Source organism: Lissotriton helveticus, chromosome 3_1, assembly GCF_964261635.1.
Source record: "Lissotriton helveticus chromosome 3_1, aLisHel1.1, whole genome shotgun sequence".
NCBI classification, from domain to species: domain Eukaryota; kingdom Metazoa; phylum Chordata; class Amphibia; order Caudata; family Salamandridae; genus Lissotriton; species Lissotriton helveticus.
This window is the reverse complement of record NC_136061.1, coordinates 970,793,601-970,817,399: the sequence shown is the minus strand read 5'-3', so window position 1 is coordinate 970,817,399 and position 23,799 is coordinate 970,793,601. Positions and strand designations below refer to the sequence as shown.

Genomic DNA, 23,799 nt, shown 5'->3' with positions numbered 1-23,799 from the left:
TAAAAGGGGAAGAAAGATTTGCATTCATATAGCACTTGTCACCCCTGATTGGTGTTGAAGCGCTTTTCTGGCGAGTAGCACGCCACTCCAGAACCCATAAAGGATTTCTGTTGAAAATTAGTATAGTAAAAAATATGAAGTAATTTGAGTAGTGGATATGTTATTCAGTTATTTCGATTGAAAAGGATAGTGGAGGGATAAAAGAGTGAAAGATTAATATTTTTTTTTTTTTTAGGTCTTCGCAATAGGAGGAGGCTTTTGTATTAGTAAAAAGGAGTTTTGGAGGGGTGGACTCAGTGGATTGGGTATTGCTAAATGAGAAAAAGGGCAGCATTTCTGGCCTTAGTTCCGACCAGTCCCGAACAGGCTCAAACAGGGAACTACCCTTGTCCTCTCCGCCCTTAACAGGCTCAAACAGGGAACTACCCTTGTCCTCTCCGCCCTTAACAGGCTAAAACAGGAATAGAAGAGAGAAAAAGGTTTGCATTTATATCGTGCTTGTTACCCCTGATGGGGTGTTAAAGCTCTTATTTTGGCGAGTAGCACGCTACTTCGCGACCCATAACGGATTAGTGTTGATTTAGTATCGTGAAATATGAAAGTAGTTTCAGTGGTTGATATTAGTCAAGTTTTAACAAGTTTAAATACTTTATTCGACAACATTGTCATAAAAGCTTTCAACCCTATCTACACATAATAAATACTAATCTAGTAGTATAAAAAACATATTAAATAACATGCAATATTGCTTTGTTGGCGAATAAGAAAAAATCTTAAAAATTTTAGACATTAAAAGTATCATCACAGTCCAAAGGAAGTTCATGTAGTTCATGGGGGTTTTAAAGTGCGCGTGCGTATGATCCAAGCCCATCCCAGGAACTTGGCGACTGCAATTACAAGTTGAGGGGCACAGTTTGATTTCAGGACCCTGTAAGCCTCGAGACAACTCCTTGTGCCCAGGTTTTTGCATGCAGGTTTCAGCCATCTGCTCCTTGGGGCAGCGTATAATGGACATACGAATAAAAAGTGCAAAAGATCTTCTGCATGGGATTTACAATAAAAGCATGTGCTGATGTTATCAGGGGACCATTTAACAGTGAAAGCATTCAGGGGTAGGGTGCCGACTCTAAACTGGAAAAACAATTTCCTATCTAAAGGCTTGGAGATCAAATCCCAGTACAATTCGAGCATAGGGAGTGTTTTTAACTCTAAGAACTGGGATGTCAAGGCAGGGGATTGGCTGGAAACCAGTACGGCATTATTTATCATTTCCCAGTATAGCTTTTTTAATGCATTCTTGGAAGGAAAGACATCTGGGTCGGTTTCATACCACAAGTGTTCAAGGTGCAATTTTTGAAGTAGTTTCCTCACCTCTTTTAACCAAACTACTTTGTGAAAAGTGTCAGATTTATCAACATCTAACAAGGCAGCAGCATAGTGGCTCAATTCCAGAGTAGTTTTTATACGCCTCCAATATAGGAGGGGGCGGAGTCTAATCATGTCCTCAATCCTTTTCCTCCCCAAATCATACAGGAGAGGAATGGTGGGGGTACTCTGTGGGACTCCGATTAAGCCTCGCAGGAATTTATTTTCTGCCGCTGATAAAGCCTTCAAATTGGTGAAGCCCCAAAGTTCTGACCCGTAAAGACATGCACCCAGCACTTTCATGCCGTAAATTTCCAATGTTGGCTGTATTGGTTTTGAAAATGAAGTTTTATGCTTCTTTGTTATTGCCCCTGCCAACTGATTATATTTTAACATTACAAGGTCCATATGAGATCTCCAATTCATACAAGCGTTCATAGAAATACCTAGATAGGTAAAAGCGTCAACTTCTTCTAAAAAGGCCCCATTGTAGACCAGTTTCCCCTTGTATTTCTTAGAGGGATTCAGGTTCATAAATTTTGTTTTAGATGTATTTATTTCTAAGCCTCGGATCCGGCAGAATTCTCCAAAAGCGTTTAGTGTCTTTTGTAGGCCGCTAGGAGTCCGCGAGACCAGCAAGGTGTCATCCGCGAACATGAGTACTGGAACTCGCTTCCCATCCAGTAATGGAGCATCTGTCGGAGTTTGCTTCAGAAAGTCCACGATACCGTTTATGTAGAGGGAGAATAGCGTGGGAGCCAGGACACAGCCCTGCCTTACTCCTCTCTCCACAGGAAAGGTTTCCGTGATCTCCCCCTGGGTTCCCCACCTTATCCGGGCGTATATATTAGTCAGTTATTGGGATTGAGAAGGATATTGCAGGGCTAGAAGAGGGAAAAAAGTTTGGTGAGACTGCTGAATTGTGTAAACTGTTTTGGCACACTGTTCCACCGACCTCCAGTTCAGAAACTTGAGGGATCGGGTTACTGCAGGAGTGTGGAATTCCTATTACCCCAAGCCCAGCACAACTTGTTTGGGGTCAAGGACATCATGCTTTCAAGTTTATTTTTTCCTTTGGACACCATATTATGGATTTGTGAGACAGTCCTGTAGGCAAATAAGGTACGTTTTGTTTCGATTAAGTTCATGGTGGCGAACTTGTACTTATGGTTCATTAATGCAAAGTCTTTATTAATAGGGTGAGCGCTCTAAGGAAAGGCTGTGATCTCGGTTTGCACCACTGGCAGCGGTTCAAGTATGAAAATGTACAACCACAGTTGCAATGTTTATCAGTTTGAGGCTACCTACAATGCTCCCAGATGCCCTCTGATTAGATGCAAATATCCGCAGAAACCTGAAAGCAAGCATGTAGATTCTTTGCATTCAAAATAAAATGTACACTAAAACATAGCAACTAAAAGAAAAACATTTTGCTAAATTGTGCAATTTTTTAAGGCATCATTTAGAAAAATGTGTTTGATAAATGCTAGTATTTCCCAAAAATATTAATAAAGAAAAATGAGTGGAAAACCAGTTTTGGCAAGATTATGGAAAACATGGAAATAAATAAACACTGGCAAAGACAATATGTATAGCGCCTTTTTGCCACCCTTTTTAGGTCTCGCATGGCGTACTGCGCACATGCGCAGTTGAGCTTGCAAGATTTTATGTTTTAGAGTGTACTTCACTAGCGAGGGTTAAGCCCCGCCCCTGTTCTCCTTTGGCTGGCCTCCTAAACAGTAGCCAGCCATTGGAGAAGAGGTCCTAGTGACGTTCTCCTCTCTCGCTATGCCCCGTCCTTTTCAGACTGGCTTACTTGACTTCCTGCTGGCGTAAAAGCTTTCTTATCTTCTTGATGGGGCCAAGAGATGGCCCCATAAAGAAGATAAGAAAGCTTTTACGCCGGCAGGAAGTCAGTCTGAAAGGGACGGGGCTCAAAGACAAAAGGCTGTGTCATGGAGTGTGGGGAAGGGAGCCCTTTTATCCCATGGGCGTTGCACTCTGAGGAGAGGGCTGTTTATGATTAAATGGGCTCAGGAACCGACTTACTGCCAGTATCTGGCCCTGCGACACGGCTCCCCGTCCACGGGATTGACTCCCGTCTTCTATCCCGATACCTGAGGCCTCATGTACTCGGAGCGGCCCCAACCGAAACAGACTCTGGTGAGTGCCGCCGCACCCCCCAACCCCGCAGCCAAGACCGTCCGTGGGCCCCTTTCCAGTATCACTGGTAGATTAATCTGAAGCGGCGTGCCATTTTGAGGTTGGAAAGGCTCTGAATTTATGAATCGGATCCTTACCGAGCGTTAAATGGCATGATACATGAGGGCCTCTGTTCTTTAATTCTGCACATTCCCCAAACGGCTGGATGCGGGGGACAGCGGCCAGGGCGAGGGTGGGGGAGCGGAGCGGGCAGGTGGGGGTGTAGAAGCTGAGTCTGCTGTTGAGGTAGGCTGGTCCGGTGTTGTGGAGTGCTTTGTGTGCGTGGGTGAGTAGCTTGAAGGTGATCCTCTTGTTCACGGGGAGCCAGTGTAGGTCTCTCAGGTGGGGGGTGATGTGGCTGCGAGGGACGTTGAGGATCAGTCGGGCGGGTGCGTTTTGGATGCGTTGCAGTCGTTGCAGGTGTTTGGCCGGGATTCCTGCGTAGAGTGCGTTGCCGTAGTCCAACCTACTGCTGACGAGGGCCTGTGTCACCGTTCTTCTTGTTTCGGTGGGGATCCACTTGTAGATCCTGCAGAGCATGCGGAGGGTGTTGTAGCCGGAGAAGGAGACGGCGTTGATCTGCTTCGACATGGAGAGGGAGGAGTAGAGGATGATTCCTAGGTTATGTGCGTGGTCGGTGGGTGTCGGTACTTTTCCCAACGTGGTCGGCCACCACGAGTCGTCCCAGGCAGAGGGGGTGGATCCGACTATGAGGACCTCCGTCTTGGCCGAGTTCAGCTTCAGTCGGCTGCCTCTCATCCATTCGGCGACAGCCTTCATTCCCTCGTGGAGGTTGGTTTTGGCGGTGAGCTGGTCCTTGGTGAGGGAGAGGATGAGCTGGGTGTCGTCGGCGTAGGAGATGCTGTTGAGGTCGTGCTGGCGGGCGACATGAGCGAGGGCGGCCACGTAGACGTTGAACAGCGTTGGGCTGAGGGTTGATCCCTGGGGTACGCCGCAGATGATGTCGGTGGCTTCGGAGTGGAAGGGGGAGGCGGACGTTCTGATTTCTGCCGGAGAGGAAGGATGTGGTCCAGTCCAGGGCCTTCTCTTGGATTCCGGCTTTCTGGGTGCGTGTCTTTAGTGTGCGGTGGCAGACCGTGTCAAAGCGGCTGACAGGTCCAGGAGGATGAGGGCTGATGTTTCGCCGTTGTCTAGTTGGATCCTGATGTCGGCTGTGGCGGCGATGAGGGCTGTCTCGGTGCTGTGGTTTCTTCGGAATCCAGACTGGGATGGGTCTAGGATGTTGTTGTCCTCAAGGTAGCGGGTCAGTTGCGTGTTGACGATTTTCTCGATCACCTTCGCCGGGAACGGGAGCAGGGAGATGTGCTGGAAATTCTTGAGGTCCTTGGGGTCCGACAATGGCTTCTTGAGAAGGGCGTTGATTTTGGCGTGCTTCCAGCTTACCGGGAATGTAGCTATCTCAAAGGAGATATTGATTACTTTCCGTAGTTGGGTGTGATGGCTGCGTCTGCTTTGTTGAATATGTGGTGTGGGCAGGGGTCGGACGGTGATCCTGAGTGGATGGAGTTCATGATCTTGCGTGTTTCATTGTTGCTGACGTTGGTCCAGGAGGTCAGGCGGTTGGTGTGGGTGGTGTTCGTAGGGGGGGTGGAGTCTGACGTTGTCGGGTTGGTCGTGGTGGTGATGAAGCTGTCGTGGATGTCAGCGATCTTGCGGTGGAAGAAGGTGGCCAGCGAGTTGCACAGTTCTTGTGAGGGCGGGATGTCATTGGCATTGGCGTTGGGGTTGAAGAGTTCCTTCACGATGCTGCAGAGCTCTTTGCTGTCATGTGCGTTGTTGTCCAGGTGGGCTTTGAAGGACGATCTCTTGGCTAATCTGATGAGATGGTGATGTCTGCGGGTGGCGTCCTTGTGGGCTGCGTGGCTGTTCGGTGTTCGTTCGTAGAGCCATTTCTTCTCCAATTTCCAGCATGCTCGGTTGGCGGTCTGGAGCTCTTCGGTGAACCAGGTGGCTTTCTTGCTGGTGCGGCTGTTGGAGGGTTTCTTGAGCGGGGCGAGGGTGTTGGCGCAGTTGTTGATCCACTGTCTGAGGTTGCGGGCGGCGGCGTCTGGGTTGGTGGGGTCGCTGGGAGGGTTCTGGGCGAGTGTGGTGGCCAGCTGGTCTTCGGTGATTTTGCTCCAGCAGCGGTGGGGCAGCTGTTGGGTGCAGTGGTGCGTGGTGGGTTTCTTGTAGGTGAAATGGATGCAGTGGTGATCCGTCCAGTGAAGTTCGGTGGTGTGGTCGGAGACATGGGTGCTTGTCGAGAAGATGGGGTCAAGCGTGTGGCCGGCGGCGTGGGTGGGAGCGGTGACGAGTTGTCTGAGGCCGAGGTTGGCGAGGTTGTCGATCAGAGTGGCGAGTTGGCGTCGTTGTTGCTCTCGAGGTGGAAGTTCAGGTCCCCGAGGAGGATGTAGTCCGTGGAGGCGAGAGCGTGGGTGCTGACAAGGTCAGCGATGGAGTAGCTGAACTGTGGCTGGGGTCCGGGGGGTCTGTAGACGGGTGTTCCTCTGAGGGTGGTGTAGGGGTCAGTGTGGATCCGGAAGTGCAGGTGTTCGGCTGTGCTGAGTGTGTTGTCTGAGTGGGTGGAGAACTTGAGGGTGGACTTGTGGACGATACCTATTCCTCCTACAATTCCGTTGGTGCGGTCTCTGTGGGCGATCTTGTATCCGTCCGGGACGGCTATAGAGATGAAGCTATTGGCATTGTAAATGACAATGCCATTTATTTATCTGTTTTCAAAACCAACACATAAATAAAAATGTTGTCATTTACAATGGCAATTGCTCTGATTTTTGCAAAGGCAAAAACGTTGCATTGTAAATGCTTTTGTTTTTGCTAATGAGTTTTTGACATAGCGTAGGTAAAACTTTTTTGTTGTGATAGCTTCTAGAACCTCACCAATGTAACAAAAGCAATGGCTAAAAAAAATGTTGTTTGGTCTCAAAAAGAACACATTGCTATACTAGTCCTGGCACCGAAGGAAACTACTTTGGGTGTGGGCTGATATGCTTCTTGTGAAAGACCATAAAACTGTCACTTTGAGGAGAGGGAGAGAGGGAGAGGGAGAGGGAGAAGAGGGAGAGGGAGAGAGAGAGAGAGAGATGTTTTTTTCTATAATGTAATTTGGGGCCAAATTACTAAAGAACGTCACAATGTCCTTGTCTTGCAGATTCGTGAATTTCCTTAATTTACACAAATAGACCAGACCTGGAAACTGTATTCCAAGAGAAATTGTGAATTACATTTTAGTGCAAACAAATATGATCATGTTTGCTCATGTCAAAATCTGCTGAGCATTTGCAAGTTTACTTTCCTGAAACACCCTTTTTCTTACCCTGGAAAAAGTTTTGCTTCTGCCCTATTCAGGAGTAAATTTCTAACGTTTCTCAATGAGGTACGAGATTACAGAAGAGTTAAACATACAAGTTTAAAGGTGTGCACTTACTCAAAAGGGTACTCCAACTCTAGAATTTCCATTTCTCGCTACTTCCAACCCCAGTATGTAGATATGAAAAAGGTGGCAAAATCAGAGCATTGCTAGAACACAAACCATGCTATAATAAGTAAAGTCATAATACAAGAGGTTATTATCAGAGTACTGATATTATGAGAACATCTGCTGGATTTGAGGGCCAGGCTTTACTTTCTACTAGCAACAACAGTGAATCCTTTTAATTCGGGGATCAGCCATCATCAAGATCGTCCCACCACCCCCCTCCTGCACAAAATGTACTCCCATTTCAATGGAGAACTCTGTGAACGCTCTTAAAGCCTGCAAGTATGTCTCCCCCAATGAGCCCGGCCCTCCTCAGATTTTGGCCGCCAACACAGCACTTATTCATCCCACTTTGAATTTTTTTCTAAAGAATTCTTTGCACCAGGCCATTGTCCCAAGCCACTGAAAAGTGGCTAGGCTGATTCAATTGTTAAAAAAGTCCATGGTGGATAAGGCAGTCCTGGCCAACTATAGGTTGATGTATTTGTTGCCAGCATTCTCAAAGATCCTGGAGAAGCTTGTTAACACCCATCTATCCTGATACATTGATACCAATCAGTTGCTGCATCCTCCACAAGCAGGTTTTCACCCAGGATACAACACTGAATCCACACTGGCTGAGGTTTCCGATGTTATTAGACTGGCTGTAGACAATGGGAAGAAAGCTACCTTGATGCTATTGGATCTTTTGGCAGCATTCAACATGGTATCCAATCCTCTCCTGATGCAATGTCTCCGTGACAGGTATAGGTGGGACCATGCTGACTTGATGGGGTTCTCTCCTTTCCAGCAGATGACAGTCTGTATGGACAGTAGAAAGGTAAAGTGCCTTCAAGGGAGTTTGTTTAAAAAATAGTTGATAATTTAAAATAATTTACAAGGATAAATTAATACTCCTTACTAACAATCAATTCAATAAAGTAATTATTTGATTCGGTGTAAAGCCTCAATTAGGTCAAAACATATAAACAACATATAAACAACAGACACAAGGTGTATAAAAAATTGAATTTTATGAAAGAGTCGTTTGAAAAAGTAATTTCATATACAGATAAGTGAAAATTCAAAGATATTAGGGCCTGTAGGTACACAGAAAAATAAATTAATAAGTGTCACAACAGAACCTAAAGAACACCTATCCCAAATCAGAACGAGTGAAACAAGACCGGGATAAGATGAAAGTCGACGTTTCGGTCTCCTAAATATAAATTTCTGTGTACCTACAGGCCCTAATATCTTTGAATTTTCACTTATCTGTATATGAAATTACTTTTTCAAACGACTCTTTCATAAAATTCAATTTTTTATACACCTTGTGTCTGTTGTTTATATGTTGTTTATATGTTTTGACTAATTGAGGCTTTACATCGAATCAAATAATTACTTTATTGAATTGATTGTTAGTAAGGAGTATTAATTTATCCTTGTAAATTATTTTAAATTGTCAACTATTTTTTAAACAAACTCCCTTGAAGGCACTTTACCTTTCTACTTAATTACCCAAGCCCTCAAGGGTATTTTGGGTTGCTCACTTTTGTTCATTAGTCTGTATGGATGCCACCTTTCGCATTGGATCCCAAACCAATTAAATTTCACGTTCCCCAAGGCTTTGCTTAAGCCCTTACTTTGTTTAATGCATATATGTCCCCCTTGGCAACCCTAGTGGAATCATTTGATGTGCAGGTTGTCTCTTATGCTGACGACTCACAGATTCTTCCGTCTTGAGGCAGTAACATCTCTGTCACCCAAGATCGATTTGCTGTGTGTCTGTCAGCAGCATTCCAGTGGATGCACCAGAGTAACCTCCAGTGCAACACAAGTAAAACGGAAGTGCTGGTTTTTGAGATGGTGGTGTATGGCCTAGCTCACCACCTCACCTCCAACCCTGACCACAGTGGTGCGTAACCTTGGAATGAAGTTCAATAATAACTTGTCTTTCAAATCTCAGGCAGAGAGTGGTGTTGGGACCTGCTTCGGTCTCCTGAGGAAATTTCTGTTCTCGATTCCAGTCTCTTGCCAGAAGACTGCAATCCATGTCCTTATAACATCTCGGTTGGACTATGACAATGCAATATACTGAGGTCTTCCTCAGTACCAACTCAAGAGACTCTAGTTGGCGCAGAACACTGCTGCCCAGCTCTCGCTTAATATCCCCTGACACACCCCTATTCAAGCTCATCTGAATGAACTTTACTGGTTACCCATTTGGAAGAGAGCGAAGTTAAAGGGTTAAGTGCTTTCCCACAAAGCTTACCATGGCCTAGGGCCCAGCTACCTCACCAAGCGTCTTACTCACTAACTTCCTGACCATCCTCTGCACTCTGCTTATGCGCTGCTTGTGGTAGGGCCCAAAACTAGACGGAAAATTTGGTGGAGACTCTTCTTTCTCTGCGCTGGCTGCGTCAGGTTGGAATTCTCTTCCCTTGCACCTTCTTGCTACCAAAAAGTGGTATAAGTGTGTGCTCTTTTAAGAGCAGCTTAAAGAACTGGTTATTTAATGGTGCCTTATAACTCTCTTCTTATGTAATGTTCAGTGGGTAAAGTACCTACAGCGCCAGGACAGCTGTGCGCTTTATAAGTGCTATTTGATTTGATTGCAGCGCAACATGCATATTTGCCGCACATTGGCGGAACTCCGCAAAATCTCGCTGCGTTTCTATGTAACTGTGAGTTCCGCCCACTCCTGGCTATTTCATGAAATAAGCCTAATGTTAAAAAGCCCAAGTTAATAAAAGTCTAGTTATCTTGATTTCAAACAATCACAATTATATTTTCATAGTGTCCCTATGGTCCTTGGACTTCCAGTACCATTATCTCCACTCAAGAAATTTCAATTCTGGTGCCTAATTGGCGCCCTGGCCTGACCAAATGACCAGGTTTGGTACCTCACAAATGTTAGCAGCAACTACTATAGAAATATTTTATGAAGTAAACATATTGTTTTTCTGCAATGCACAGAGGAAGCGGAGAAATTATCTGGTTTAGGGTTAAGTACCACCCTGGACTTAGAACAGGCATTACCGGGGCGCTATTCACACGGAGCCACAAAGCTGATGTTCCAGTCAAGAGAATTATTTTAACAAGTCCAGGAGCTATGGGCTCAATGCCCAATATGATGCTGAGAATAGCATGGCCTTGCAGCGTCAAGGCCCCACCCCTCACTTTGGCTTGTGTACAATTGTTCCAGCATCAAGTCCTAAAAGTTGAAAAGGTGGTGCTGAAGCTATGAGTTTGGATGGCTGGTGCATACTAAGAATGCTGTAAGAAGGGGACAGTCAGAAAGCAAATTATTGGTGCAGGGAAGAAGGCTCACCAGGCAAAAATCACCGCTCCTGGTGGTTGTTCACATGCTCTTGATGAAAGATTGCAATCAGGCCACTTTCTCTGTTGAGGGTTTTGACAAACTTCTAAGTATGGCCGCCCTTTTTTCATGGAGACTTACGGGTCATGGTGCGTCCTGTGGATTAAGGACGCGACATTTTATAGTAGTGTACATGGAACAGCCGAATTATAAATTTGGGGTATGGCTCCTCAGCAGAGGGGTTGGGGGTGGATGTGAAGAAGGAATGGGGCGGAGAAGTCGAGATAATGAACCCGATTTTCAGGCTGCGCAAAAAACAATCTTTTTTTTTTTTTTTTTTTAAAGGGTTGTGCTAAAGCTACTATCCGTGAAATAGTTGCCATCTTTGAAAGTGTGGTAATATGATTAACTGTATTTGGGGGCAGATGTTCTAACCTACAGTTACTACACTTGGAGACAGATGTTATAACTTGTATATAGTCAAACAAATACAAGAGGTGTGGTAACTTTAAATGCTGCACTTGGAGGCAGATGTACTGACCCCTAATTAGTTACATGAAACAAAACACCAGCACTAATGGGTGGTGGGATTTAGGGGAGTTCCCTTGACCCGGGATTGAGTAATTATAGAATTCATATTGTGGCCAAAATATTTACTATATAACATTCCCTTCTCTTGTGATGTTTAAATGATAGTTAGCAATTCAAATCATAGGGTGCATTAAAGTAAGATCTCGGTGTGTTTTAGGATGTATTATTACATGATTTCTTACTTGAATCATGGATTCAGTGAGACGTTATCATAACCAGGGCTTCTCATCTGTTTTCGGAATGTTAAATATAATTCGGGTGAACCATGATCAGTACTCAGGATATTGTTCAGGTGTATGATTATAAGGTTCCCCTCTCTTATTAGTTGTTAAATTATAGCTCTCAAACTCTTATCATGGAATACATCAAGGGTAAATCTCGGGGGTGTTTTCAGGTGTGTTTACCAAATTTTCTTAGATTCAGATAAGCATGGTCATTAGCAGTAGCTTCTCATCTGTTTAGGAATATTCATGTTGTTGCATAATTCCGTTACACTAAGCAAAGTTCAAGAAATACAAATAGCATATGTCTAAAAAGTTCCTTTCGTCTCTCATGGATGCAATCATCCACCTTTATTATTATTATTTATATTTATATGGCGCACGAATCATCCCCAAGGGGATCTCTCGGCGCATAGGAGGCGAACAGACCAATGTGCAGCATATGCATCTAAAATAGCCTGGTCTTGAGGTGCTTTTTAAAAAGAGTCAAAGTAGTGCAGGCCCGCAGGTGTTCCGGCAGCGAATTCCAATACTTAGGAGCCAGGTAGTAGAAAGCGCGGGCTCCCATTTTCGCCTTCTTAATTCTCCAAGTTTGAAGGAGATTTTTTCTGCAAGATCTGAGCTGACGGGCTGGGACATCTAGTTTTTGTTGTGAGGTATCTGGGTCCAAGTCCATGGAGTGCTTTAAATACTAAGCAAAGAAGTTTGAAGACTGCTATTTTCTTTATCGACAGCCAATGTAACTCTCTCAGTAGGTGAAGAGATGGAGTTCAAGCTGGCTTATTCAATGCTAACCATACTGCTGTATTTTGAATGACTTGTAACCTTGAAAACAGATCTTCCCTCATCCCTATCAGTAGTGCATTTCCCTAATCTAGTCTACTGACTAGGAGCGCCTGTGACAGGGCCCTTCTGGTGGTAAGAGGGATCCACGGAAAGATCCTTTTCAGCAACCGCAGTAATCCAAAGCACTTGCCTGACAGAGTCTTAACATGCTACTCCATGGAGAGATTGTTATCAATAACAATGCCGAGATTTTTAGCCCACTTTTTCGGAATGGGTGCTTCTCTTAACTCACCTGGCCACCACTCCTCCGTCCATATAACCTCCGCTTTCCCAAACAATAAGATCTCAGTTTAGTTGGATTTAAGCTGCAGGAAGTTCTTTCTCATCCAAGTGGCTATCTTTGTCATACAGGTTTTAAATTTCTCTCTGGTCACGTCGGGGTCCTAATGGGCCTATCACCTGGGTGTCGTCCGCATAGGAAATAGTCTGGAACCCGCAAGATTTTATCACCGTGGCCAGGGATGCCACATAGATATTGAACAGGGTAGGGCTTAGAATAGAGCCCTGCGGCACGCCCTTGTCTAGCATTGTAGTCTGAGATGTAAAAGAGTTTAGTTGTACACATTGCGATCTGTCGGATAGAAAGCTCTGTAACCATTCTAATGCCGTACCTTCGACACCAATCTCTCGCAGCCTATCCCGTAGGATTCTGTGAGAGATGGTGTCGAAAGCTGCCGACAGATCTAGAAGAACTATCATTGTAGGAGTTCCCTCATCTAACAGTAGCCTGACCGATTCGGTTACCTCTGTCAGGGCTGACTCCGTACTACATCCTGCACGAAAGCCAGATTGAGAGGGATCTAACAGATTATGATGTTCCAAATATTCTGATAGTTGCTGATTAACTAACTTCTCAATTATCTTTGAGCAGCCCGGCAGAAGGGAGATGGGTCTATAATTCTGCAAAGCGGCACAGTCAACTGATGGTTTCTTAGGCAAGGGTTTTATGAAGGCCTTCTTCCATTTTGATGGAAAGGAGGAAGTTGATAGTGACCTGACTTAATCTGTCTCAATAGGGGTAGAACTTGCTCCTTGGTGATGATACTAAAGATCTCTAATCTAGGTGAGAGAGGATTATTTGGGCTGGGGCTTTTTTCCCTAATCTCCGATTCCTGATCGAAGGAGTCCTAAATTCTGTCTATTTTGTTTTTAAAATTCACAGCAAGCTCATCACAGAATTCCTGCGTGGGTACGACGGAGGAGAAAATACAGTACAAAAAGTTTGTGGGGTTATTTTCCTCCATTGTCTGCGCATACCTTTCCGTGCTAGAGGCTGACCTGGCTGTTTAGGGGCGGTAAAGGAAAAACTCAATGCCAAGTGGTCAGACCAACTTACTGCTTCTGGTAATTCAGTTGTTAGATAACATCTTTACTAACATGCATAATTTAATACATGACAAGCTGTGTGTGTCGGATTACATACTCTAGGAAGGAGATCTAGCATTTCCATTGCTGCTAGTAGGTTTAACGTGTCCATATGCGTGGCCAAATCAAAATTAAAATTAAAATCCCCTAAAAGAAAGAAGTGTTCTGTTTGCAGCCCATACGGGGCAAGAGATTCCAGTAGTGAAGCGCAAAAGACCTTCTTATTTTCCCCTGGAGGATGATACACTACCGCCCCCATTACCTTGTAGCTAGCTTTGAACGGGCTCTATGGAAAATATCATCAGCTCCATACTGGGGGATTGGATGGTATTCAATATTATTATATTCAAAGCTGGTCGAGTGGCTATGGACAACCCTCCTCCCCTCTTGCCTGTTCTATCCAGTCTTGCTATTGCATATTCCGCTGGGAATGCAATAGCTATAGAGGGAGTTGAGTATGTATGTAGCCATGTTTCTGTAAAGAAACAGATGTCTGGTTTCCGGTCATCTAGGAAATCCCAGACTTCTGATGTATGCTTAGCTATGGACCTTGCATTAATATACAGCCCTTGAAATATAGCGTCTTGGCCCTTCTCTTTATTGGTCCTTCCCTAGGGATCAAGTTCCTGATAGTTTGATCTGCTGTACAGGAGCTGTTCATGGGGCTTACATTTCTATGAAGATCTGCTGTCACCCAGTTACACTGGGGACAGCATCTAATGTCGTCTCCCTTCTCCAAACAGAGCCTACCCTCGCACTTTGCGCTGGAGATGTTGGCCTGTATCTCCAGTAGATCCTCTCTGGAAAATATTCGGGGCGACATTTATAATAGCGGAAGGAAAAAGATAGAGTTTCCTGCCAGCTGGCAGCGTCCAAGCGCGGACGGGTGCAGATAGGCTTGCCTTAGGCGCGCCCGATAAACGGCCACAAACACCGCAATTTTATGTGTGAAATGGGGTCGGGGCATTAGAGCGCTAACTGCCTAATATGGCGCCCGTCAGTGTCCCTCTAGTTTCAGGCTATCTCTCTCCACTCAAGCGGTCATGTGCAGAGACCGTGGTGGACCGGAGAGGTGCCTGTGCCTACTCTCTGCAATTGTGACCCAGCAACTTCGAAATCGGTGAGGAAGAATGCCCCCCAATAGTGAACAATCAATAGTACAATCATAGAGTGTTAATTTTAAAAGATACGATTTTGCATATATTAAAATTCAAACAGTTAAAAGCAAAAGCGCAGTTAAACAAAATACGTGCAAAGGTGCCTGCTGCTCCTTTAGGTCTTCAGGGTGATGTTCATGTTTGAAAAAGGGGGAGAAGGGTAAGAAAGTGAGTAAAAGAAGCCAAAAAATTGGGTCTGGTGCTGATGTCCTCATTCATTACCAAGCCAATATTGCATTTCCGCATCTTTGTCAAGTCTATTTCTGATGGTGTTGTATTGAAGAATTAGCTCACTCTCTCTTCTGCGTAGCTTGAGTTCTTGATTGTCTCCTTGTCTGTCTTTGTGTATTGCTTCAGTGCCATAGAAAGTGAACGTTTTTCTGTCTGGGTGTGTCTCGTGAAAATGATCCGTGAGGGGATGACCTCTGGTATATTTTATGTTCCTGTAGTATTCTTGAATTCTGGTTCTCAATGGCTGAACTAATACTGGATTCAATAAAAGGATGTCATTCCTAATTAGATTCCGAATATTCTTATTTGTCCTGGCACACTTCTCAGTTACTAAATAAATAGGGAAGGGGTTTCCTATTACTGAGAACAAGTAGCTTAATCAATATCCTCATTTATAAGCAGGTGTGCACAAAAACCTAGACCCATTACCCCTTCAATCTTCGAGAATGGCTTAATATCTGAAGGCTCCATAATTGGGTTGACAAATTGAAGGGTATACAAGACCTATTCACTTTTGTAAAACTAGCTGCTGAAAAGGCATTTAATTCCCTCAATTGGACGTACGTTTTCTAGGGTTTGAAGAGATTTCGATTTGTATCAAGTTTTTGTGGGTGGGTGGTCCTGCTGAGCCAGGCACCGCCTTTAAATGTTAACTGGTATATTCTGAAATACCCAAGCTTCAGCGTAGCACCAGAGGGGTTGCCCATTGTCATCCATGTTGTTTGACCTCTGTATGGAACCTCAGGCGTGGTGGATTAGAGTACGAGTCAACATTATGGGATTTCTGAAGGTCATGGGCGAAACAGAAAAAATATAGTTATATGCAGATTATGTCTTGCTATATCTCTTGGAACCCTGGTCATGTTAGTCGTCGTTTGAAAGATTTGAGTGAGAGGCATAATCAATGTAAGATTAAATGGGATCAATTGGTCTTATATGGATTGGAAAAATTGAGAGAGGGTGAGAGATGTGGCCCATGACATGGAGGTGTTGAGGGGTGGCTTCAGAAATCTGTGAATTGGGATCACACAGAACAGGACAGTTTTTCTGGAAAGGAATCTAGAGGTGGTGCTCCGGGAGTTTCAAATAGTTGTGGAAACGCTTACCTCAATAATGGGGACTTAGGGCCAGATGTAGGTAAATATCATTTACCGATTCTAAAATACCGAATTTTACCGATTCGGTATTTTAGAATCTGTAAATAATATGTAGCTAATGATTCGGTAAATTTTACAGAATCAGTCAAATTCAGTGAATACCGATTCGGTATTTACCGACTCGGTATTCCCCATTCATTCCTATGGGCCATGAATGAGAATTACCGATTCGGTAAATACCGAATCGGTAATAGGGGGTAGACTTACAAGGGTGGCAGGGTGTCACATTGACACACTGTTGCACCCCTGTATAGTGCATGGGTGCACATGTGGCACATGCCCTAAGGGCATGTATGTCTGCCACATGGCACAGATGAAAAAAGCACAAAATTGCTTTTTTTTAAGGTTTTCGATATTTACCACCAACTATTAGTTGGTGGTAAATACCGAATCCTTAATGCACATGAGCACTCTTAGATGTGCTTGCTACATATCATCTACCGATTCGGTAAATACCGAATCGGTAAATACTGAAACTGTAACATCCGATTCGGTATTTATCGATTCTTATTTACCGAATCGGTATTTTTTGGGCTCCTACATTACAAATTACCAATAACGGTCGGTTACGGCCGAAATTCGGTGATTTCGGCCGTTACCGACCAGTATTGGGTGACCAACATCTGGCCCTTAGTCTTTAAAATGATCACGGTGCAAAAATTCTTATACATCCTACAGAATACGCCATGCGTGGCCCCTCAGTCATTCTTTGAAAGAGTTGACAAAACACTGCGTACACTTTTGTGGGACCATGGAACGCCCAGGTTGACATGCAAATACTAACAAGGTCTGTGCATAAGGGTTCAATACTCTCCCAGATGTAAGAGCATATTACTAGGCTTCTCACCTCAGGCTCATTAAGGCATGGGGGTACACTTCTTGGGATGAACCTGTATCAAGAAAGGAGAGGATCCCAATGGTAACACACACATACATACATACATACTACATTAATTGTCACGGAAACTCACGGAAACCATTTAGGAGAGGATTTCTGGAACCCACTCTGACGGCATTGGCTAGGGCCACAAAATATAATGGATGATGGGAGATTCACTGGAAAAAAACCTCTGGAAAGAAAACACGCTACCAGAGATGCAAAACCAGATGGGGTTTATTAAGTGGGACCTTGTAGGTATCTCTAAACTGGGAGATGTAGTGGGGGGGGGGGGGGGTGGAGCAGAAGTCATTTGAAAAATTGGAGAAGGAATACGACTTCGGTCCTATCCAAAATTGTAAACTGTTACAACTCAAGCACTCATTAGTGGCAGAATTGGCAGACTGGACTAATGTACCAGACAATAGCCTGCAGGAGAATATAGAGCCAGATGTATCATCAACATTAGTAATACCAATTTCCTAATTACAATTATCTCTGAATTGCAATTAGGAATTCAGTATTCCTAATGTATGGAACTTTAAATTTACAAATAGCGATTTCTACCAGGTCGCAAATAGACCTAATTTATGAATGAGGTAGTTTGCATCACAAGGATTGTGGCCTGCTTGGGGTAGCAGGCCACCATGTCTGTGGTTGTTTTTTTAATAAAGCAATATCATTTAAAAAAAATCTTTTAATACAGCCCGTTTTCCTTAAAGGAAAACGGGATGCATTTAAAAAAAGAAAATTAAACTTAACATTTTTGTATTCTAAGAATGGGAAGTGGTCCGTGGACCACTGCTTATTAAAAAATATTTCTTTCTACATTCTCAAAGGGGAAGGGTTCTCATTTGCGAATGGGTTACCACCAACTTGGAATTGGGGGTAAAATATAAATGTTTTCCAACCAGAAAACGGTTGCAGAACATTTACACATACCATTCCAATTTGTTATTTCGAAGGGATGCTCTAAACATGCCTCTTCCAAATACTGAATCGGTATGTATGTGCAATCCCAAATTACGCTTTAGTAACATTATATACATACTATAATGCCTTATTGCATTTTACATCTGGCCCATAGTGCTGTTGGAAGAATAAAACAGCAAGCAGTTTCTTGCATATATTGTACCCTCTTAAATAATAAGCCAGCTAACCTTCTAAAACTGAGGCCTACATGGGAAACCGCTATAGGGCCGTTGGAGGATGTTGATTGGGAGGCAGCCTTGATACATCCACAAGAAGTTTGCATAAGGGCAAGATAGAGGTTGATTCAACTAATAGTGCTACATAGCGTGTACTACAATAGAACTGAGATATATAAAATGGGTAGGACGCAGTCTCCCACATGCAAAAAATCCAATGCCGTTGATGAGACCTTCTTCCATGCGATCTGGGAATGACCTATAAAACCGCAATATAAGGCTGAGATCATCACAGAACTAATGGCAGTATGGAGGTTCACTCGCATAATAGACGCCATTTGTTTATACTAGGCATCTCATGCAATGTTGATAGACCAAGAGCAAAAATGATGTCCAATGCAATAATTTGTGCTGGCGAAATGAGATATGGTGAGAATGTGGGGAAACTAGGGAGCTACAACTAAACAAATGTGGTTAGTGGGAATTCATATATGTAGGGAAGCGGAGATAGTGGTCAGGAGGGACGAGGTTCTTATAGAAAGTTGTAGAAGGTATCATGAAGTTGGAGGGATCATTATGGTCTAATTTGGGAGACTCAGGCGATACTTGGAATCGGACACACAACATATAGTCTGTATCTTCCCCTTCCAAAGAGGCTTGTGTGCAAAGTTTGACAGGGACTAGGTTCTACCATGCGACTGTAAGGGAGAGGTGGGGTGGGAGCGGGTTTTCAAAAGTTGAACCATGAACTTGTGTACTTACCAACTTTACTGCCCTGTTGACCTATTGCACAATTCAGTGTACTATTTGATGCTTTTTGGAAGCAAAAAGAATGTAGACCGTTTAAAAAAAAAAAAGGGAAAGGGTTCTCAGGTCATATCAATAGGTGCATTTCATAGGACACTAAAGAGTTATTGATTTTGAAGTCATGCCTCGGTTGACCGTGAGGACCTCCGATAATACTTCAGGGTTTGGCATCAGACCCACTGGAGAAGAGGGTATAACTGTTTACCGAAGTCAAAGGTTGAAAGTCCAGAGATAAGATTGTGAGGAGTGGATCAGGCAGGATATCACTGCCTCTCTTTAGCAGACGCTCTGAAGCTCGGCGGTGATTAAGATGCCTTCTATATTCGTCTCCTGGCCGGTGTCTGGGTTCCTTCTTTTGACCCTCTTTAGTCTCGGTGAAAGCGGGAAGCTGCTGGTGGTTCCCCTGGATGGAAGTCACTGGCTCAGCATGCTCCCAGTGGTAGAGGAGCTCAGGCAAAGAGGCCACGAGATAGTTTTGGCAGTGCCAGAGATCAACGTACACATTGGAACGTCATCCCAGGACTACATAGTTAAGACCTACCGTGTGTCTTTCACCAAGGAATACTTTGAATCAATGATTAAATCAATGGGTACATTTGTTTTTACTGAGTTGTCCTTTCCAGAAAACCTCTTCACTTTATATCACCGGATATCGAACCTCACCGAGATGATGGTCTCCACATGTCAACGCTTTCTGTATGACCGAGAGCTGATGCAGTACCTGAAGGAGAGTCACTTTAATGCTCTGTTAGTTGATCCTGCGATGCCATGCGGGCAGATAGTGGCGGAATACCTGTCCATACCATCAGTCTTCTTCATGCGGGCAATACCATGTGCTCTTAATGATGAGGCTGCTCTGTGCCCAAGTCCAACATCCTACATCCCCAGGAGTTTTACCGGCTACACAGACAAGATGCTCTTTTCTCAGCGGGTGAAGAACATGCTGATCACCCTACCTGAAATGTGGCTCTGCCACTTTATTTATTCTCCGTTCGAGCGCCTGGCTTCGCAGTTCCTCCAGAGAGAGGTGACCGCCCTGGAGCTCTTCAGTGGGGCATCAGTCTGGCTGCTGCGTTATGACTTTGTCGTTGAGTTCCCTCGCCCGGTGATGCCCAACATGGTCTTCATTGGAGGAATCAACTGTGCTGAGAGTAAGAAGAGTCTGCCTCAGGTGTGTGATTTATTTTTCTATGAGAACAGAAAGATCTAATTAGAGTGAATAGCAGGGAGATGCTAGGAAGAGAAGAGGAAAGATGAAATAAAAGGCTTCGGTAAAGTGGAGGATTAAAACTGTATACATTGTTTTAAGTAATGAGTTTACAGCATTGGTTAACATCAGTAATATTGTGGCAGCACCCAACTCAGTCTCAATGTCCCCAATAACCTTTCACACCACTGTCCACATGGTCTGTGCCCCAGGTGCCCTCCGTAGTAGACACTAGCTCAGCACGACCAGTTGCCCCCACAGGCAGTCCTCCCCGCCCCACGCCCAAATCATCACTTGTACACTTACTTTAGTACAAGTCCATCTGATGTGCTTCTAAAAATCCATTTAGAACGATTCTCCCACAGTGAATGGGCATCAGGACGTTTGTGCCACACAATAATATGCGAAGGGATTATAAGTATTACTCAACCTTTAGGATTTTTATCATGATAATTACACTGCCACGAAATATACTCATCAGAATTCCTGCATATATGTCCATCTCAAATCCTAGTAGAATATGCACAACAGGATTCTAGTGCAGGACAGTATGGCCATATGAATAACTGTGCTTCCAGGATATGTTCAGTATGGTGTTACAGATTACACCTATGAGAATTATTGTGCCACACATTATCCTCTTATGTTATCACATATTTCCAACATAATGATTTTGACTTTGAATATGCACTTTCGAATTGCAGTGTTTATTGAATATGCACATTATAATTATCGTGTCAGAGAAAATGCAAAGCACAATTACTATGCAGATAAAATAGCCTTCTTATTAACTCTCACAAATGATGCTTTTCAGAATAGTTGTGCTACGTATGGAATGGGTCTTGCACAATTGCTTGATGAAAGATATGCAATGTAATGTTCTTATTGGATTTGCAGTGCTTCTCGAACACACACATCCAAAACAGGGGGTGCAGCAAAATTACTATCTGGAAAATATAGCCATCATCATGACTTTGCAACTGGGCACGGCCATTAGAATGTCTGTTCCACATAAAATGTACAGCAGGACAGTTGTTTTGTAGAAAATCCCATTAGAATTACCTTGGCACAAAAGTTGCTCGTAAGAAATACGGAAACAGAATATGGGCACGGAATTATAGTGAATTAAAAATTTGAGGAGCACTCCGTTTTCTTCAAAAAAATTGTTTAACTCAACTTTGTTACGTTTTTATGGCGTTTTTATAAGCGTGCTGCGGAGGTGGCACGTATGTCCCTACCGCGCCTATGAAAAATCAACCTATCTTAAGTGTATCATGACACTTAACCTCCGTGCACTGTTGCTGGAGTGATTCTGCTACGAGAACTACATTTAATTTATATACTGTATCACAAAATAAACAAAATATCCAAGTAGTCCTCAAATATATATTTTCAATTGACACAAGCAATCATATGTTCACAGTTTAACTAAATCAAAATATAATTTTTACAATTGTAACATCTCTAAATCAAAACATATATTCTTGTAATCTTCTGGGAAGCAGAATCTCGTAGCAGAATCACTCCAGCAACAGTGCACGGAGGTTAAGTGTCGTGATACACTTAAGATAGGTTGGCACGGAATTATAGTGCCATATACTGTTACAATATTGTCATGAGAAATACTGCCTTTCTGATATCTGTATTACTGACTCGACAGAATGCAGGCACCATATTTAATGTGCCAGACGTAAATAGTTACAACACAGACATGCATTAGTTGCCAAATTGGCTCTGCAAGGCATTCTGTATTTAGGTATGGAATTGAAGCTCTGCCCTTCTTTTCAATTAGCTCCTTTTACTGTCCTTTCAAAATCGTTGCTTTTGATTGATAAGTAGGCTTAGTAGTCCCTCCTTGGTACCGCCTTGTCTGCATTCGTAACCTCCCTGAAGGACTGGACTTTTTACTTGTTTTGTTACACAGTCTGCTTTATTAAAGCTGTGCCGAACAATTTTCTTTAATGATCGAACACTATTCCACCCACGAAGTGCTTTTCTACAACGCAGCACGCTGCCCGCTTTTATTAATGCATTTATTTAATTTACAGCTCGGTCCACTTTCACTTTAGCAGTTGCGCTTATTTAGTTGTTCAATATACAGCACAGTCCGCTTTCACTTTAGCGGCCACACTACTTTATTTCATCTACAGCGCAGTCCGCTTTCACTTTAGCGTCCGTGCTACAGAACCTTTCTTTCTTTTTTCTTTTTGCGTGAAAGTGTCCTATACCATGCTTTCACTTTAATGTTGGCCGCGCCACTTTCTTTAGACCCTGCTCACTGAACCTTAATACGGTGAGCACCATCTAAAGAAAGGGGCGCGGCCACCATTAAAGTGGACTTGCAATTTCAAGATTTTCAGCTATTGTCATTATAAATAACAATGCCTTTTATATGTGTGTTGTTTTTAAAAGCACATAATTAAAAGGCATTGTCATTTACAATGCCAATAGCTTAAACTCTTGCAAATGCGAGACCTATTGCATTGCCAATGCTTGTTATCAGATGGGAGCCGAGTCACAATTTTGGCTAATAACTAGTAGTCGGCCATGGGGAAGCGTGGATTCCTCTCTGCGTGGTCGACTGTGAGGAAGGGGTACAAGGTGAACTGAGGTGCACTGAGGTGAAAGGGTAGACAGGTGGGAGAGCATGGGAGAAATAAGAGTTATGTTTGTGAGGACAATTTGAGGTGATCATTAACCAGCCATTTTAGAAAGAGTTGATTCTGTGACTAGGCAGTTTTTTTGTGCGTTTTTAGGAGATGAGAGTAGGTCTGAGAGGAAAAGGACACATTCGAGTTACATGCAAGGGGAAAGCTGACTTTATAAAACCAGGTTTTATTAGAAATAAAAGGGGAAGGATGCTTGTGACTCCTGCATCCATTCTTCATTGTGGTAACCACTGCGCTGCTCGTCATTACGGACATGGTTTCCAGTATTGACCACCTACAAATCATTGATTTCAAGCATTTGTCTAACTACTGACATGGAAGGAAAACAGGACCTCAACACCCAGAATGCACTTTGTGGTCACCCAGTTGTCCAGTACTGAGAGAGAGGTGATCAACCTATGCCCCATAAATGTACACAGTCTATACATGCCAACAGACCTGATTCATGCGGGAAATTCACACATGTTAAGCAAAAAAGGCTTTAATTTAGGTCCCCTCCCACCTGAAATTGCTCCCCTTTAATACATATCAAAATAGAAAATAAGTTCTCCCAATCACTTAAAAAAAAAAAACTCCCTCTTTTGTCTCTAAATGGTGGCATGTTTGTCAGTCTGGAGGGAAAAGTCCATAACTTGTGCACTAATATTGACCAATTATTCTCAAAATGCAACTGTGTCAAAAGATTTTCAGTGGCCAGTAGCAACTTGACAATTACTCTTCCAGAAAATGTATCGCTTGTCGCCCTGTAGTGTTTGAGGTAAGTGGCATGGGGTTGAAGGAGTGGCAGGAAACGTCATATTATGTGTATTTTTGTCTGCACTGGAGTAGGGGGATTCCAGTTATAAAGGAAGAACGACCCCCCCCCCCTAAAGTAACGTCAGCTCTGCCCTGGGTTGTATCTGACTGCTTCCACAGATGGTTGACCAGACAATTCTTCTCTCATTCACCAGGTGCGAGACTGCCTGTCTGATTCCTTGAGACTCCTCAAGCCCACAATCGGCTGCTGAGACATCCAATTCTTGCCGCAGGGGAAGACCACCACATAATTCTTGCATTTCTGAGAAGGCAGTGGCATAGAGGGAGTCTGGAACAGCCAGGCTTGATGCTGTTTTATGCGGATGCTAATCTGTCTTTCTGCCCTGGCTGTAAAATAATATAC

At 43.7% G+C, this 23,799-nt stretch overlaps 1 protein-coding gene across 6 annotated transcripts in view; it reads left to right on the top strand.

Annotated features, from left to right (window-relative positions):
• LOC144823148 (UDP-glucuronosyltransferase 1A9-like) overlaps positions 1 to 23,799 on the top strand; it is a 545,217-nt gene that overhangs the window by 351,500 nt on the left and 169,918 nt on the right. Inside the window, exon 1 of one of the 6 annotated variants that reach the window (XM_078681387.1) lies at positions 18,984 to 19,935. The exons of the other annotated variants lie outside the window; for them this stretch is intronic. Coding sequence (XP_078537513.1) covers positions 19,075 to 19,935 — 861 coding nt within the window. The 5' untranslated portion in view covers positions 18,984 to 19,074. Of the gene's footprint in view, positions 1 to 18,983; positions 19,936 to 23,799 lie in introns of those variants that run through there. 6 annotated transcript variants of the gene reach the window in all.